Here is a 19,560-nt window from a genome sequence, read left to right on the forward strand (position 1 = left end):
AAGCTTCTGAAAAGCCCACAGAAAGCTAACTTGCTTTTATCATAAATCTAAAAGTGGTAAATGAAGACATGAGAAGATGTGTTTACAGTAAACAAGGGGAGTACAGATTCACAAATACTGTCTAATAAGTGCTTGTGCAAACTCTTCATTTAAGACTGACCAAAACCAGGTTTTAACTGAGGAGTAACAATGAAGCCTTTTAAAGTCAGTTACATTTTTCCATACTTTGTTTTTATTATTATTATTATTCATTTACCCACATACTGTATATATTTTCATGTCATGTTTTGGATTACTAAATTAGATTAGTAAAAGACTGAACATTTCACATAAACCTTAACTTAATTCAACCCCCTACCATTTACTGTATAAGTAGAGTTGAGTGACCCTGTGAGTGATTCAGTTATTATTATTATTATTATTATTATTATTTATTATTATTATTATTATTATTAACAACTTAAGAGTTTTACAGAATTTCAGAAGGTCAAAGCAATAATCACTACAACCCTTGTGACTTGTTAAATATCTAACTAATTAATTAAGTTACACAATGCTTAATGGATCAGGAAGCCTATATGTATCCTCTCAAGTCCTGTTTAAATTATTAAACAACTATAAATCTAATGCTTTCAATGGATTAAAGATTTCAAAATATTTCCGCTATGGAATTAAAAGCTTAAGTGTGTCTTTCATGATATAATAGCACTTATAAACAATAGATGGAAAGCTCAGCTCCTGCGTTCATTATTATCAATCTTTATAGAACCTTTATTTTTCTTTTTTGACAGCAAGACAGTAATTATATTTAATATAAATGGCCTGAAAATTTTGATCTAAAGTACATTGTTCCAGCTCAGTGACAAGCAGCTTTAGTAAACCTTTCCTTTTATATGTGAATCTTGTCCAGACAGAGGACACATTTAATGGGATCATCTGACATCCATCTGAGTGAAACAAAAAGTAAAAAAATAAAAATAAAATAACGATAACAGTAGTTCAAACAAACGCTTGAGACAATACATTTTCCATATGAAGCCACCTATTTCATATTTCACTGACTCGCTCTGGGCAATATCTGGTTGGAATTCATCAGGCCATGAAACAGTAGATGTACAGTCTTCATACAATGATGTGTAATCCACAGATTTCATGGCATTTACTTATCCTTCCACTGAAAGACATCTCATGCATTGCACAGTGTTGTTTTTAGCGCTTCGTTTGCACTGGAGGGTCTGCTTAGTGTGCCAAGTATGATTAGACTAGCATTAACTGGAGTTTATTTCCTTGCTCCGTAATGGAAAGTGGATTACTCTTTGTAAAAGGTTTCTGTGGAGATTGATGCTATATGCTATAGTAATCTTCACATGCCAACAGCAACTAATTGACATTATTCTTGAACCATAACAGTCAAACTTCATAGAACCATTTTCAATTTAGAAATGCAAAATCTCAAGGATAAAGGGGACAGTAGGTTTTCTTCTTGACTTTAACAAGCTGCACTTTTAAAGGGTTTTCAAAAGCAGATGCCAAAAAAGAAAATCTCTGTTCCTATTTACCAGAATGGTACCTTCTAATTTCCGTACCATAATAACATAACACATACTGTCTGTTTAGCAGAATGGATGCTACAGTCAATGTATTATCAACTATGTAAGGCCCCAAGTTATGCTCAGATTAATTTACACGTAAATTACAAACAATTTACAGATACTGTATGATAAATAAAAATTCCAAAATTAACAATTAGTTATTTTCTTTGATTCATAATAAACAAAACACAGTTAACTCTCATTAATACGAATTTCAAGAGGCCAGCAAAAACAAATGTGTCGTAGATCAAGACGTCTAAAACAAAGGCATTTTTAAACCATAAAAGCAAGGCGTCCTTAACACCATGGTATTGAGCAAATCGGAAATCTTGATTCATGACTTGCGCCCACAGTTTGCTGTTCATATGCCTGCATTATTGTATTCCAGTTTTTAGAATTGCTGGCAAAATATTTGCAGGAATGTTGAACTCTTTCTTTCTTGTACAGTGGTAAATTGTCCACCACTTTCAACACCTCTACTTTTGTCTGCAAGGGCAATGCACATTTTGTTTGTTTTAATGATAATGTACTGTATATAATGTATACCAAACTACACTGCATAAAGCTTTAAAACAGAAGTAAAATATATGGTGGTTTATTATACAGGGTGATTAGAAAGTTTACCACATCAAAGCATAATCTTCATTCTATAACCGACGTCCATTTTACAGACCTACGCATCACTTCACTTCATCCCAATTCCCACTATGTATTGTTCTTTGACATTTCAGTGTTCATCTGTTAAGTTTTTCAAAGGGAATCTCAAACTTCCCAGCAAAACATTCTCAAGCTCCGGGCAAAATGCATAAAATGAAGTATACCTATAGAAGAAGGACTCACTGCCTTGGTGTATGTGCTTCTTAACCCTTGGTATCTTTCATTATCTTTGCTCTTATCAAGTGGAAATATAAAGGAATAAAACCTGGCCTAATTGGAAATTCTTCTGCAACAGCTATTAACAAAAAGGACTGTACATGGTTAAAATAAAACACACCAACAGGCTCACTGATCCATGCTAATTCCACAAGGCACCAGCTCTTGAAATCTACTGCTTACATCATGAGCCATGCACTCCACATAATCACAGTCTGCTTTAGATCATGATGTTCCGGTCGGATCATTGTTAAAAAAAAAAAAAAAAAGCCTTTTCATGTACCTCTAACACAGTTTTCTATAGACTTGCTTATGCATTACCTTTGATGAACTCGTATCCCTTTTATCAGAGAACTGGAGAATAACGATCAAACCACCATGCAAACAAAGGAAAACAGAACAGATTTGTCTATCTGTACATTTTCAATTGCAATTCGCTGTGCTTACAGACATGTTTTACACTTGCCTATGCATGTTCTGTAAATCAGGTCTTTAATATTATTATTATTATTATTATTATTATTATTATTATTATTATTGGCGGAACCTTGATATACACAAAATACAGCTTTATTATAAGATGCCACATTTCAACTATTCTTATTTTCCATTTTTTTTCCTCAGTAACAGATATCATGACAACATTTTAGAAATACTTATAAGCAAGTTATGCCAATTTTAAAAGTGATCATGAAGGACTTTGCGTGAAGTTATCCAGTTATGTTGCCTTTGTGAAGGTTTTGTAATGATACATAGTGCTGAAATAAAGGACGTTGATAATCTACTGGTGTGCTCTATTTGAATCAGGCCATAAAGGTAAAGCACAATGCAAAAACTGTAAGAGTGGCATGTACTTACCAAAATATCCTTTCCCGCCCATTTACATTCATCCTTCCTTGTTGGAGATGCAGGCCATACAATCTAGAATTAGCATAAACATATATTATGTACAGTATAATTATGCTTTAAATATCTTCAATTTAAAAACATCTTATCAGCATTCACACTAAATCCACATACAGTAGAACTTGTTAAACTTATGTGCAGTCCCAGTAAGCAATCTTGTAATTGACAGGATGTGCAATGTACTCCATTATTGTCAAAAGGTAGTTTGGGAGACAATTGGTTGTCAGTCTCATAACATCATAACAGTATGATTTAGCGAGGTGCTACTCTCAGGTAAAGTATGGAAATAATGTGATGTGATTGTTTGATTTCCCATTTCTATGTATCTACCCATGATTCCTACACACTGTTAACCATCAAATCCTTATGATAAACTTTTTGTAATATTTAATATGAAAATGCTTGATTGACTTTATTCAGACAGGGAAAGCTTTAAAATAAATAAATAAATAAATAATTCCACGACTTCCACAACATAAAAATAAATACTTAAGATTTCAACTGCTGTGTATTCTGTTTTGTTTTTGTTTGTTTTTTTTAATCACTTATCACGAACAAACAAGAGAATTTGCACCCAGGTATTTATATGGCATAAATTGTGAAATACGTGGTAGTGTATCATAATTACTGAAGTTTATCACCTAGAAAAACTCCTCACTAATGTAAATCATTTCAGCAAGATATACAAAGTAGCTTATTTTTCCCCTCTTTCAGTTTATAGACTTAAATAATATGCAAGAAAGATGACTTCAAAATGTATTTGAATCAATAGAAGATTATATTTTTAAAAATAATAATCAATTACGTCTTTAGGATCTCTGCAAAGAATGAAAGTAGATACAGTTTTTAAGATTTGAAAGGTTCAATGCTGGGATATTTTAGAATTGCAGTAAACCTATTCTTCTGGGGTTTACAACAGCATTCCTCTTCTCTTTGTTTCAGTTTATGGTTCAGTATCCATCCAGAGGTAGGATGTGCATCAAACATGCTTGGTATACCTTCCCATTTTCGTGACAGCTTCTTGTTTAAATATTAACAATGTGCATTATTGTGGAAAGGTAGTCCCCTGTTGGGCATGCTAAATTAGCCTGCCCAAAAAGAAATCTTTAAAACCAGCTGGGAAACCCCTTATTGGCTATTGACCCGTCTGGTAGTCCAGAAATTATTAATATTATTATTAAACTTTTATTTTACTAGGAAATCACATTGAGATTAAAATTAATATTACAATACAAAAAATACAAATACAGAAATAAAATACTTTTAAAACTTAGACAAGTCATGCTCAGCACAATAAACAATCAGTTTGTGATAATCAATACCGGTGTAATTAATTACTTAAAACAAGCACAATCTCAATTACATAATCATGCAGCTTACTCTTGAATTGTATTAAAGTTAGTTGGGACTGCAATTTAAGATTAGAAATGCAAAGTTTGTTAAGCAGATTTCGGTTAAATACGAAATAGCGTATCACATTGTATCTGTCATAATGTAATACTGTACAATTGCCTTTGCCATGTATTGAATTTATAGCCAGTTGAAGAAGCAGGTCTGCCATAGTTACGTATAGATGTAATGTACATCAGTTCTCAATTATTCAAGCTGTTCAATATATTAAACCAATTTACACCAATGTGAATGGATTTACATTTCCCACTCGTAAATGTCATCATATATTCATTGTTACCTTTTGGTAATCCTTGTTAATGTTGATAAGATTAAATGACAAAATATGGTCCTTTGCGCCCACCAATAGCCTTCCTTTCTCTTCGTCCAGCAGGAAAGTGTGATAACTGGAACTATTGGCCAGACCATTAAAAGTAATGAGATTGTTTGAGTCCAACATTTCTGTAAAGGAAGGAAACCATAACAATTAACCTACATACACATTTGTGTCTATTTACATATACACATACATTTATGGTAACATAGATCAGAAGATGCTGATTCTGTACAATGATCCTATTGTTATGTCACTGACATCCTGAAAAACACTTCTGTACAATGTCCATGTTTTTCATTAACAGGTGGTGCTGTATTAAATGTCACCGACTGTGAGGAAATGATCAACATCCTAAATTCCAACATATAGCCACTGCAATATTTTCCACTAGTACACCAGGGAGTCTGAAATGGCATTGTAAAATAGAGGGTTACTATCATGGAAATGAATGCAGCTGGAGTGAAATTTATCAGGCATCTGGTTAATGAACTTGATGAATTCTGATCCAAGGTAGACTTTTAAAAGCCATCTATTACTGAGTATCTAGCTTTGAATCACTACCATATGAAATCTCTATTGTGGAACAAAGGATTCCCCAATTATTCCCATTTTGAATTAACAACTAATTAATTAACCAAGAAATTAGTACATCAACTATGAAGGCAGCAGACTTTCAGTGTGAAAAGCATTTACTCATTGTTGAGGCTGTGTTTGCTGTACAAAAATACCTGTCACAGCCTTAAGGAGATCGAAAGAGCCTTGATAGGCTTAAATTAGTTAAAACTAGTAAAAATAGAAACATGTAGTAGCAAATAATTGTTATACAGAACAATATACAGATTAATCAATAAGTCACTCGACAATGAGGTGCTATTTTATTTAGTTGTTGTTTTACTGCTGAAGGGCACCTTTTTGAGCACATTGTCTCCACATTGTCTCCGCCTTTGTCTTGTGACTTATTGATCACTTGGTATATTTATAATGTAATTAATGACAGCCTATAGGTTTGCATTCAAGTTCAGAATGTTTTTTTTTTTTTTTTTTTAATTATTATTTGACTAGGGAGCAGACTGCTAAGCTCTAGGATGTATTTATACATTTTAATGTGCAATGTGTCAAAAAATCCCCTAAGTGGTGTAGTTATAAATATAAATCTTGCAGTGGAGGACAGGTAAGAAGCAGGAAATGGGAATCAGGAAGCAGAAGCCCTTACTGACAGTATTTGACATACACAATGCAACCATCTGAGCAAACAGATACCTCAGGATATTCTGCTTTTGGCAAACAAGATTTTCAGACTTCTTTAAATATACAGAACAAACATACAAAATGGATGTGCAAACATGCAGTCCTCACAACTGCCTGAACAGTATGTGTAGTATAACCCTTTTTAGGCTAGGATCTAACATGGAATATGGCCACCTTTTTAAATGCTTAATGGGCGTCACATCATATGTGCATTGTAAAAATAAAATAAACAAAAATAATAATAATAATAATAATAATAATAATAATAATAATAATAATAATAATAATAATAATAATAATAATAATAAAGCAGTACAATGCAACTTAATGCAAATGAAAAGTGGTACTTAACTTACAAATGCCTTTCAGTATATCATCTAAAGAAATCCATTATATGTTTTCAATTACTGAACAATGACAAAAACTTCTTTAAAATCAGAATAAAAAATGCTTGCCTAAAAAGAGCAATGTTTGTTTACAGTATTGCTTCAAGCATTAATAAAAAGACAATTTGTGATGACAGATTTGGTGAGCATAATTCTGTTTGAAAGTTTGAAGTTTAAAAAGTACATTTTTTTTTTTAAATCAAAATACTTCTAAAGACAATGCTATATCACTAAATTTGAAAATGTATTTCTCAGTTTCATTTAGCAGCTGTGCAATATTTACAGGTGGTAAATTGCAAATTTGAAAAAGTATGTTAAGAAAAATAATAATGTGAAATGTCTTTCCTCTAACCTGCTAAACTGCGAATTTCTTCTTGCACATTTACAATTACCATTCCAAAACAACTGTTAGCCCACACTATATTACAAATAATGTACATTGTTTGATACATTTAATAATTTAAATAAGTTTAATAATTTGATGACCCAGCTAGGGGCAATATGTTTCCCTGCTAGTTACCCTTCTTCTGTAAATTCCCAAGTGATGGATCTCTCCTAGGAGGGTTATTTTATCAATAATCTGAATGCAAATGCATTGCAATCCTTTTCACAGCTGCTCTATCAATCTCGGCTTTCAACGCACCACAATGTCTTATTTTGACATCTGTCAATCATCAAAAACTTTCTGTAATTGATTTATCACTTGAGGGACACACTCCCACCATTACCAAAGTGTCTCTGGTCCACATAACTCTCTTGCTAAGATGTTATCATGTAGACTGTACTTATCAGATAACTTTATAATGCCTCGTATTCCTTGTGATGATATGTGATCAAAGTCCAAAACAGAATCTCAATTGGTATTTGTACTGGAGAAATTCTTATAAATAATTAATGTACTGTTTACTGTATATCAATAAAAAAAAGAACAAGAGAAATAGATATGATCTGAACCCTATTAATACAATAATAACAATTGCAATATAAAGAAAAATATCTAGAATATATACATACATATATGTATATATACACCTGCAACTTTTACTGCAATCTGGTCCTCTTTTTTATTTTGCTGTGAGAAATAGTTGGCAGAAGATGTGATATTATTTTGTAAACAAATTAGTTGAAAAAAAACTGCACAAGGTGTTTGTCATTTATATAATGAGACACGGTTGCCATTGTGGCTACTGAAATGCATTATTTCACTTTAGTGTAGTGCTTAAGTCATGCACTCATTTATTGTTCCCTGTGGACTTGTTCTTTGGGGAGAAAGGGATCTTTAAAAATACATAATACAGACAAAGAATGCACACGAGGGATCATGTAGCATGGGTGCTTCACACCAATTGAAAACATAGTACCCGCTAAGCTGTTCAGTGTTTCATTGAGGAACTGTGAATGTTAAATGAGGCAAGCAGCAGATGACCACATCTCTGCCTATGAATTCTAAAAGAAAGAAAGAAGGTGAAGAGAAGCAGAACATGTTGGTCACCATTTGATACACACATTTTTCCATCATTTGGAAGGCCTTCTCCTGCCTACGTACATTTCAATTACTGTCCTGGCGGTGTATACTGTATGACCTATAATACCTTAAAGATATGCATTGGCTTTACTCAAAATAAAACCTATTAAATATAATGTGAAGGGAATGGCCTAAACTGTAAACCGCAAAAGTCAACTGCATTTTGAATGATGCCAGGAAAGCTGATGACCAAGAAAGTTGCTTGTTCTAACTAATTTAACACAACGTACTGAGCATGTTCTGGTATAAATGCCTTTACTCAGAATGTTAAGCAGGTTGAGTCATTTTTAACTGTATTTTCTTTGTTTGAGCAGCATATTAATTCAATCTTTTTAAACAGGCCCCATTATTAGAATGTTTTATTATTATTCATCAATGTAGGCTTTAGACAACACTTTCAATGTGACTTTGGCCTTGTATGTGTTAAAGAAAATCAATGTTTTCTGATTGAGGACTCTGAACCCTAAGATGAATTGGTCACTTATTTTTGGTGATGTAGTTAATTCCTAAAATAAGTCTATACCACATGCCGTTATCATGGGTGGCGCAGTGGGCTAGCCCACTAATTTTGGGTATTGTATTGAGTCCATCTCTGGCTCAAGTGAAGTTTGTTCATCACAATTTAGGACTTTAGTCCATCACAAAACCACCACACAATCCAACACAATTGGCAGTACATGCATGAGAAATGGCAAAATGGCAGACAGTGTTTAGGTTGCACTAGCAGAGCTGAGAAGGAAACTCGTGTGCTTTTATTTCTTTAAAGATTAATATGAGTAATCTCAACATAGCGCAACTTGACTACTTGCCTGAAGTTCATTTTGGCCATGGCATGTATGTTTGTTGTGCATATGCATGAATGCAAGGATGATATCACAGGCAGCAGTAGAAATAACCTTCACTGCCTAAAGTAAACACTTGCAATGTGTTCAGTATACAGCTGAAGCAGTTATAGCTTGAAATTCTGTTGAAAATGTACATTTTTAAGTGGTCAGGGATGATTTGATGAATAGACTATTTTTGCTGGGTCTTTTTAAAAGAGAGATTGCATGAGTAGCAGCTGTGATCCTGTTTCGTAATGTTAAGTCCTGCTTACACAACCCACATACTGCATCTTGAAAACAAAATATTGATTCATTCCAATGCAATCAATTGTTGATTTAAATGACTAACTGTAATTATGTAGATTGTTTTGAACTGGTCTGAACAAATAATCCAATTTTAACCTGAATTTATTTCAGAAACATGTATTTTTCCTTTATTTTGTGAAGTGCCTAATATAGTATATTTTCGTATCACGTACAAATTGATACGTGTTGTAATGTTTCCGAATACAATAAAGAAATGTTATCTATTGAGGTGTACACAATATCCAACTTGCCTTGTATTTATCCATGTTTAGATTTTAAGCTTATCCATGTTCGTGAGATCGCTACACTTTTAGAACATTTCCCACCGAAATAGTGCAATGATAGCCACAATGGACCAAATAGAGTGCCTATATTAATTATCCCCCCCCCCCCCCCCCCCCCCCCGGGACGTTTTCACAGTTTGTTGTGTTACAACCTGAAATCTTGATGTATTTAAATGGGATTGTTTTCCTTTGATTTACACAACCTACTCAACTCTTTGAAGAGGTAATAGAATTTTTATTGTGAAACAACAGTTAATGGAAAAAAAAAAAAAAAAAAGAAATATCTTGGTTAGATAAGTATTCACCCCCCTGAGTCAATCCTTGGTAGAATCACCTTTGGAAGTAATTACAGCTGTGAGTCTTTTGGGGTAGGTTTTGCACATCTGGATCTTGCAATATTCGCCGCAGATTCTCAATCGGATTCAAGTTCGGGCTTTGACTGGGCCACTCTAGGACATTCACTTTCTTGTTTTTAAGCCACTCCAGTGTCGTTTTGGCTGTGTGTTTGGAGTCATTGTCCTGCTGAAAGGTGAGTCTCCGTCCCAGTCTTAGGTCTTTTACAAACTGAAGCAGGTTTTCCACAAGGATTTGCCTGTTTTTAGCTCCATCCATTTTGCCCTCTACCCTGTCAAGCTTCCCAGTCCTTGCCTATGAAAAGCATCCTCATAGCATGATGCTGCCACCACCATGATTCACAGTAGGAATGATGTTACCTGGGTGATGTGCTGTGTTGGGTTTGCGCCATACATAACGATTTGCATTTAGGCCAAATAGTTCAATTTTTGTTTCATCGGACCACAGAATCTTTTGCCACATCTTTTCAGATTCTCTGCCTTTTTGCAAATTCCAAGCTGGATTTTATATGGGTTTTCTTCAGAAATAGGCTTCCTTCTTGCCACTCTTCTATACCGGCCAGATTTGTGGAGTACCTCAGCTATAGTTGACACATGGACAGTTTCTCCTATCTCAGCCATGGACTGCTGTAGGTCTTTCAGAGTTGTCATTGACCTCTTGCTGGCTTCTCTGACCAATGCCCTACTTACCCAGCTGCTCAGTCTGAGAGTACGGCCTGCTCTAAGCAGATTCTTGGTGGTGCTGTATACCTTCCACTTCTTAATGATCGACTTGACTGTGCTCCAAGGGATATTCAATGCCTTTGACATCTTTTTATATCCCTCCCCTGATCTGTGCCTTTCCAAAACTTTATCCCAGAGTTGTTTTGAAAGCTCCTTGGTCTTCATGATAGTATCTTTGCTTTGAATGCACTACCCAACTGTGGAACCTTACAGAGGTAGGTGTATTTAATCTGAAATCATATGAACCACTTTTATTGCAGACAGATGGACTCCATTTAACTTATTGTGTGAATTCTGAAGGCAACTGGTTGCACCTGAGCTTATTTAGGAGTGTCATAGCAAAGGGGGTGAATACTTATCTAATGAAGACTTTTCAGGTTTTAATTGATTTGTTTTTTCACCCCCCCCCCCCCATTTTTGCACACATAGAAAGTGTTGAGTAGGTTGTGTAAATCAAAGGGGAAAAAATTCCATTTAAATGCATCAAGATTTCAGGTTGTAACACAACAAACTATAAAAATGCCCAAGGGGGGTGAATACTTCCTATATGCATTGTAAATAACTGGGATCATGATGGTTTTGTGGCTAACCTAAAATAACCAACTCTTCATAATGGCAAATAATTCTTTTTTGGTGGTTCACAAGCATACAATAAATGATTGGTAGGATAGTTATTGATTTTATGATTAAGTCAAACTTGTTGTAGAATTTAACCTAATTTAACAATTTAATTACAACTCATTTAAATCCCGTCAACAAGCATATCTACCAATAAACAAAGCCACATTGTGACCTCTAGGGGCAAAACACAACCTATCTTCAGTGATCCAAAGTCAGCTATTCCCAACCACCTAAACCAGAAACCCAATAGTGCAATCACAGTGGTGTTTGTATACAGGTTAAAGATTAATTAATGCTACTGTGTTCACAGTAAAAATACAGGTTATCGTCTCCCTCTCCCACATAAGCTTTGATTTCTCTTTTGCTATCTAGAATACTGGTGTGTCTGTTCCTAGCATAACATAAAGGATTGCCAGGAGTGGGATATTTATACTATTTGAGCAGCAGTAACCTGAACTCACATTGGATAAGCTTCATTTCCAGCAGTTGTTTTGGTTTTCCAATTCAATACCACCCTTTTTGGGTTTTCAGCTTGTGTTACATACTTTTAAGAAAATAATTATCTACTTTATTTGATAGCCATGTTTACATTCTAAATGATTTAGACATATAACAGAGAAGAAAAGATTACAGTCACAGAAAAAAAGCATTTGAATGCTGGTTTGTCAGTACCTAACAGCTGGACATTTTTGTGAAAATACCAAATTGAATTCCTATATTTTTAGTTAAGGGACCATAATATCACATTGCCCATACTGGAGGGCTGTGGGTGGGAGGAATGGTTAATCCTTGAGTGGAAGCTCTTGACCTTATCCCTGTAAAATTAATAGCATAATTGGGCTCCACCTTCCTAAGTAGAAAGATATGTCTTTAACTTAACTAATTTCTGTTACAACAGAAAGTCAAGCATTACGCAAGTGGTTTCGTAACCAGACTCCACCAAATTGAAACACAGTGTACGTGCCAAGCCTTTTATTCCTCTTAATCCTCATAGAATACCTGGTCGCTTTGAATTTTTTTATTTTTTTTTAATAATTTCTTTGGTGCCGAGTATTTATCCTGTGAATGAAATTGCATTCCTTTTTAATAATGCCCAACAATGTAATTTAAGAAACCCTGTTTCAAAGCTTTATGCCTTTTCCAGATAGTGGAATTTCTGTTTAGTGATTGTCACGGCACAATTGCCACACTAAACAGGTGTTAGATGTTTGCTTTTCTTTTCAACTGAGAAAATCACATGAATCAGGGAGTTGGGAGAACCCATTGATGTTATTGTTGGACCCCCTCCTCTCCAACAGCAAGTTTCAACCAGCTCACCCTCTTAGTGCTTACAGAAGGAATGCACCTTATTTTAAAGAACAAATCTTGCACCAGGCCTTCTTTAATTTGACAGGATTGAAAAGTAAGATCAACAATACTATCCTCTCATGTCATGCTTCACAGAAATGTCTTTGCCACTGACCAAAAAAGGGGAAATAGAATCTCATTTTTACAATCTGTTCTTTGAAGGCATAGTCTAATTGTAGTTAAGAGCACACATGCATTTCAAGTGAGCCTTGTGTCACATTATTTTATGTTTTGACTGGAAGTTTCAATGTAAGTCAGGGTTCAAATAATTGTTCCCCCACTTAAAAGACGTGCCTTCACCATTCCTCAATGACTGCATATAATATAGTTTCTGTGACGCATACAAATGAAAGTAATATATTTTAATTACAATGAAAATGTTTCCCTGATACTAAGAGTTGTTTTGAATCATCAGGGCCATGCATGATGAATTGATACACAAAGTCAAATTGACACCACAAACCTTTACAATCTCAAGTTAGCTGCAAAGAGAAAATGTATGGTTTAGGGAATGTGATTTGACTCCTTTAGATAGGAAAGGAACAGCTCTATTTGCTGTTACTGTTTTATTCTGTATGACCAATACATATATTAACCCCCCCCCTTTCACACGCACACACACACAAAAGGACAGGATAAAGAGGAAAAGTACAAATAAAGCTGTAACAGGGAGATAAAAGTACACAAAAGGAGAAGAGTTGCTATCAACCTAACTGGGCTGAAAGTATTTAATGATAAGACAAATGAGACATCTTATGAAAATGGCATTGTTAGTATAACCTTGGTGCTAGGTGTGGAAAAGAAGCACAGCACAGCACTCATGGTAATGATGAATCACTACCCTGTTGACAGATTGTTATATCAGCTGATAGTAACAGTAAGCAACACCATCTGATATCCTCTGTCATCCTGTTATCTCCATCGCACAAATGTATTCTGTTAAAAGAAATCTAAAAATGTTGCAGGCAGAAACTAACAGAAATACATTTTGCTTCATATAGAACATGCAACATGGCAGAACATAATATTCTTTCATTTCTATAACAATTGCGGAAACCTACAGGACTCTCCTGGTGTATCTAATCCCTGTGACATAGGATCTACCCTCTTCTGTGGTGGAGGGATTCACAATCAATTCTTTATTGATCCAGGACACCATAGGAGCACGTGTGTTGTGATGAGTTAATCCGCATTTAACAGGGGTGATAATATGTTAGATTGACAGAAAGAGACTAGCCACTCTCTGTATGCCATCACCTTTTCATGGCCATATCTTTTAGAAAAGGGGTCACGTCAAACACACTCTACTTGAAGACAATTTATTTATTTAACTGCAGCCTCTTCTGAGCAGAATTTAAGACCCCTTTCCCAGGCAGTCCAACATATCTCAAATGTGAGCATATTTGCTAATACATCTGGGATCAGGGATATGAACAACTTATTTTCCCTTCACTGGTATCCAGATAACAAAATTATGATGTTTCTAAAAAGCAGCCTGAAAAGACGCCTTTCAGCCACACCTTGCTATTTAGTGATTGTTAACTACTGTTGTTACTAAAAGCAGCCTCTTTCTGTTGCAGCAGTTCTAAAGGGGGAATTGCTTTAGCAAGGGTATGTGGCTCCTTCTCAAATCCTGTTCCTGTCTTAAGTCACAAGATGACAGCTTGATCTGAATGAAACAGTTAACTTACAAGGCTCTCCTTTAACCTGCTCACCGGGAACTATAAGGACCACTGATTTCTATTCTTAAAGACTGTGAACAGGTCAAAGTCAAATTTCAAGAGCACTGTTCTGAACACAAGTAGAACATGGGATTATCACTGTGAAGTTATTTTCCATCACATCTCTCAATTTGAACAATGCAATAACAAAAACACTCAGGTGTGTCCGACACCTTTGGATTAAAACTGCTTCGTTATTTTTATCAGAGAACTTGCTATCCTGTGACAATATCAGGTGTTTATAGAGAAGCAGAAACAGACAATGGTCCCTTGATTGTATTATTTTTTTAGGATAACCTCCTGTTACCTTCAAATAAAAAATGAATGGTATGATTTTAAAATATCAGTTTGCATTATTTAATTAGGCAACTACTATGACTAATAATAATAATAATAATAATATAATAATAATAATAATAATAATAATAATAATAATAATAATAATAACTACAGTACTATGTAAAGCAAATGTACTATAAAATTTGTCAACAGAAGTCAATAAAACTCTATAATTATACAAGCAGCCACTATATTCTTCACATTTCTGTGGATTCAAATCTTATCCAAGTGTAAAGAAAAGATACTACACAAATATACACAAGCTGGGTCATCAAGCTGTGACAGGGTGTTGTTCTCCACATGAACAAAATATAAACTAAAAATTCACTGAAGAGACAAAGAAAATAACTTGTATTGCAAGTAGAATTGTATGAAAATTATGCTTGTGAGAAAAACTGGTCTAAGTGGTTTATAATCTCTCTCATGACTTTCCTCACAGAATGTCTCATATATATATATATCTATATTATATATATATATATATATATATATATATATATATATATATATATATATATTATATCAAAATGATATTTAAAAATGATTCATATTTAAAAACATGTTACCATGGGTGGTATGTCAATGTCTCATACTGTCTGTTGGGAAGACAGATGAAAATGAAACCTTTTGTTGGACTAACTAAACAAAAATTAATCACAAGTCTTCAAGTCCTTTTTCTCTTTGTTTATTTAAAAAACAAAACTCATATTTGTATTATATTTACTTTTAGCCACAGATTCTGGTAATTTATTGGTTGATTGATTGGCATTTGCAAGGGATTTATTTTTACAGAATGTTGTTAATAGTTGAAATTGTTTTGTAGAAAAGTAATAATGTGGGAACTATGAGGCCCTGGTTCATCCTTTCATATGCTTAATTACCAGTAGTTAGGCGGAGTTGCTTTGGAGAAGCTCTTTTCGTGGACTATTTGACAAACCCCTGAAGGAGTGTCAGTGGTTATTGATTGAAAGGTAATCTCTCTATGAATTGAAAGATTATTCCAACAGTAAGAGGCCTGTGCTGCTAGGAAATATTTACAAATGTTTCTGCTGACATTTTAATTGAGTCCAATAAAACATGAAAAAAGATCATAAAATATAGTACATTATTTTGGTAATGATTTGTCAGTTGTTACATTTACTCAGTGGAAGCCATAAAGGGTGCCTGTATTCTATTGCCAGGGTGTGTAATAAAAACACACATCTCATACAGCATTAATGCCTATAATGACTGGCACATCAGCAATGTTTATACCTCTTTGCTTTGATGGTGCTATCCCACCAGGAAAGGCTTTGTTTCCTGCTGAAGGTTTTGTCCATGTGATAGGGGAGCTCCCGGCTAGTAGCAGTCTATACTGGTTGTGGGCATTGGGCTATTACAGCTTTTATCCTTAAGGTAAGGAGATGAGAGAAAACTGTAGGATAAACAAAGAGCCGCCCGCATTACCTAATGTACAGTCCCACAAGCACAGTGCTGATGGCGCTGGATTAGGCCTGTCTTTTTAAGGGGCTCAAACTGTATTAATATCAATCTATTAATCTCAGGTAGACACAACGTTAAGCTGCATTACCTGCAGTATTTCTTTGTTAGTGGTCTCCAAAAGCAAGGTGACGGCTATTTTTAAAATACATATTAATACCAAATGCATCTACATTTCTGTGGATCTAAAGAAGTGAATCTCAGACTTTCATCTTCAGAAATAAAAGAACAAGATAATTGGGTATACAGTGCATCCACTTAGCACACATGATACTAGTAATAGCAATGACGTAATCATTATTTTAACATTTGTCAACCTTATGGGTAAATGGCATGCTTTGTTATTGCTTTGTTAAGCATAATAACTCACAAAAAATGAGACCTGCTGAGACAATAGTCTACATAGACTGTCATTCTTTTAAAACAATTTAAGATACAGGATATCCCACTGACTTCTACATTTTTCATGGTTTACATAATGACTGAACCCAGTAACAATAAAGCACAGTTCTAACTTCAACCTGATTAACTCAATAAGACATATTGTTTAGGGGGGGAAAAGTTCTTCTAAAGCTCATTATATTGAAAAATGAGGTGCAAGCTTTCAATATCTGTAGTGAGCAAGACTAGTTACTAAAACATTCACTTTTTTTTTTTTTCCTGGGTAGCTGCAGAGTTCCGGAAATGTTTTCTCTTGGCATAAAGTCTGTTTTATTTGAATTCATGGAGGGACATAAGTAATAGCATGCAGCTTTTTATATGAATCATGGCAAGTCTGTACTCTACTAAGTCTTACAGTTTATAAAGGTTGGCTGAGTCAAGAGGAATGCTGACACTTGCTGAGATAGATACTGGTGATATAATTTAACAACCCAAAACTTAAAACATTCTTGTAGTCCATAAGCCATTCACTTAATAAAAAATGATGTAGAAAGTTTACATGTGTTATTATTTCATGTGAATGGACAATACACTTGACAGCAAGTAAGATAAGGCAGCTTGATACAATGCACAACACAAACATTTTTTAACCCACTCTCAAAATAAAATGTGGTGTGAATTTTTCATGACTTATTTTTTGGGTATCAACAATACTCAATATTCCAATTCTTTATTTAGCAGAAGCAGTCATACAAGTACCTTCAACATGGCTAATTTAAATCTGCCCCCCTCCTCCCTCTCCTTCATTTGCATAGTGTTTGGGGAAAAATAGTCGCTCCAATGGGAAATGAGAGGCTTTACATGTAAACCCCAAAAAGCATCATGTCCACGGTTATTTCACGAGAAACAGATGTATCGAGAAAAGCAAACACTCATGTAACATGGCCTAATGACAGATTCAATAATATGGCACATTTGACCTAGATATGAGTGCAATGTAAAAAACCTGGTTACCCAAAGATTAAGCAATGTAACACCATTTCATGTAGTGTAACTCTGTTCTTTTCACCAGGAATTTCTTAAAACATTTTTTATTTTTGCTCCACTTTTCTGTTGGCCCATCCCAGCTCCATACAAACTTTGATCATCAGTTTTTTTTTCAATTTCAAGCCCAGTTGAAAGATATTTACAATACTGAAAAGGAACATAATTTAGAAACATGTTTAAATAAAGTGCCTCCTTTCATTTACATGGCTAAATTTAAACAGAACACTAATGTTTTTCTCATGTTTAAAAACAGACATAGAACAATTTGTGTTGTTGCTTAAAGACACAAACCACACATAACTATGACTGACCAGGTACAAAATAAATAAACAAATAAAGACATGAACAAAAGCAGCATGTGGCTAAAACGGGGAATTGTATAAATAAACAAGTTATATATTTCCAGTAAATAAATGCTTTTTTGGAAGTGGAAAATTATCGAGTCTGCTTGTCAGTGACCACATGACTGTCGGCCTATTTCAATAAATAAATAAACAAATAATTATATTATGTTTGTTTTTACCTGCAATGGTCATAACAAATACAATGTAACCAATGCTTTCTCTAGTGCACTACAGATCTAACGAAGGCAGAAAGTAATTTTGATTCATATGAGGTGATTGCTTACAGAAGCAAGTAACATAATAAGAATTACAGTGAAAGGAAATACAATGAATAGTTATAAAGCAGGCTTTGTTTATAGAGCAATGACAAGTGCCTTTAAGGCATATCTTTTGTTAATAAAGCCTCTATAAATTAGGAAACAAAAAGGCCACGTCAGTATAAGGAGTAGAAAGAAAAATGTATCGCATTCTGCTTCTCTGCACGGTCCTGTGCAAAGCATTCTTCTTACAATTTACTTTACCTAATTACTATGCTGGATACATGTAAACAGAATGACACTTTCTTAACAACCAGTCTCTCCCACTGGGTTTACTTCTGGAAACTCTCGTCATTACATCTATCTGGACTACACCCTATGGAGTACGCTGGAAACCTATTCTATAGACACCAAAAAAAGCACAACTTAAACACCTGTGGGGCACAGAATATTCCACAGGATGTTTGCAGTAATACGTTTTCCATCATTTGCAATCTCTGTTAGTCAGCAGTCTTTGTACTGTAATTGATTACACAACTTAGCTTAGAAAATATATTAACAGGCAACCGTTAATTAATTTGTCAAATTTGAGGGAATAATCCAGATGAAACGATTTTCAGATTGGAGTTTCAATAAAATGTTGGACTATTACAGGAAAACTCACCCACACAATCGGCCTTTGATTATTTTTTATAGTGCTGTATATCATGTTGGCTTTGTAATGTACTTCTTCAAAACACATCTCAAAAAATGTTTAGTTTTTAACAAGCATTCTAGTACAATATACTAAAATGCTAAGAGTGCCATGAAATCAGCAGATGGTAAATTTTTTTGTCTGCCTATGAATGCAGGGAAAAGTGTTGATCACTTAATATATTTTACAGATGGGATATGGAAGGAAGCATTGCAGGATATCACCCCATTTGGTTAGAGTATGCATTAGTATTCCAATTAGTTTTTGACAGGCCATTGCAAATATTTGTATTTGAGTATGGGGCATATTGAAAATGAAGATGAAAGTACTTTAAAGCCAAGAATTTAGCAAAATCTATGCATTTAATAAAATACAATTTCATGTCATAAGAAAACAAAGCTGTATAATAATATACCGGTATATATTTGTTAGATAATTAGGCCATTGGCAATGCTGTGCTATTTCAGTTTAAGTAATTGTTTTTCCCCAGCTACAGTATTAATGGAACTGGGCATAAACAAACATAGAATATGACAGCCATCTGTTTTATAAAGATGACATATGGAACTAGTTCTGAAACAGTA

At 34.3% G+C, this 19,560-nt stretch overlaps 1 protein-coding gene across 1 annotated transcript in view; it reads right to left on the reverse strand.

Moving 5' to 3' along the window:
- LOC121318194 (semaphorin-3A-like) overlaps positions 1–19,560 on the reverse strand; it is a 117,078-nt gene that overhangs the window by 33,892 nt on the left and 63,626 nt on the right. The window contains exons 3-4 of the mRNA XM_041254614.1: positions 5,062–5,222; positions 3,324–3,386 (exon numbers count right to left, since the gene is read on the reverse strand). Coding sequence (XP_041110548.1) covers positions 3,324–3,386; positions 5,062–5,222 — 224 coding nt within the window. The remainder of the gene's footprint in view (positions 1–3,323; positions 3,387–5,061; positions 5,223–19,560) is intronic.

This window comes from Polyodon spathula, chromosome 7 (assembly GCF_017654505.1).
Source record: "Polyodon spathula isolate WHYD16114869_AA chromosome 7, ASM1765450v1, whole genome shotgun sequence".
Taxonomy (NCBI): domain Eukaryota; kingdom Metazoa; phylum Chordata; class Actinopteri; order Acipenseriformes; family Polyodontidae; genus Polyodon; species Polyodon spathula.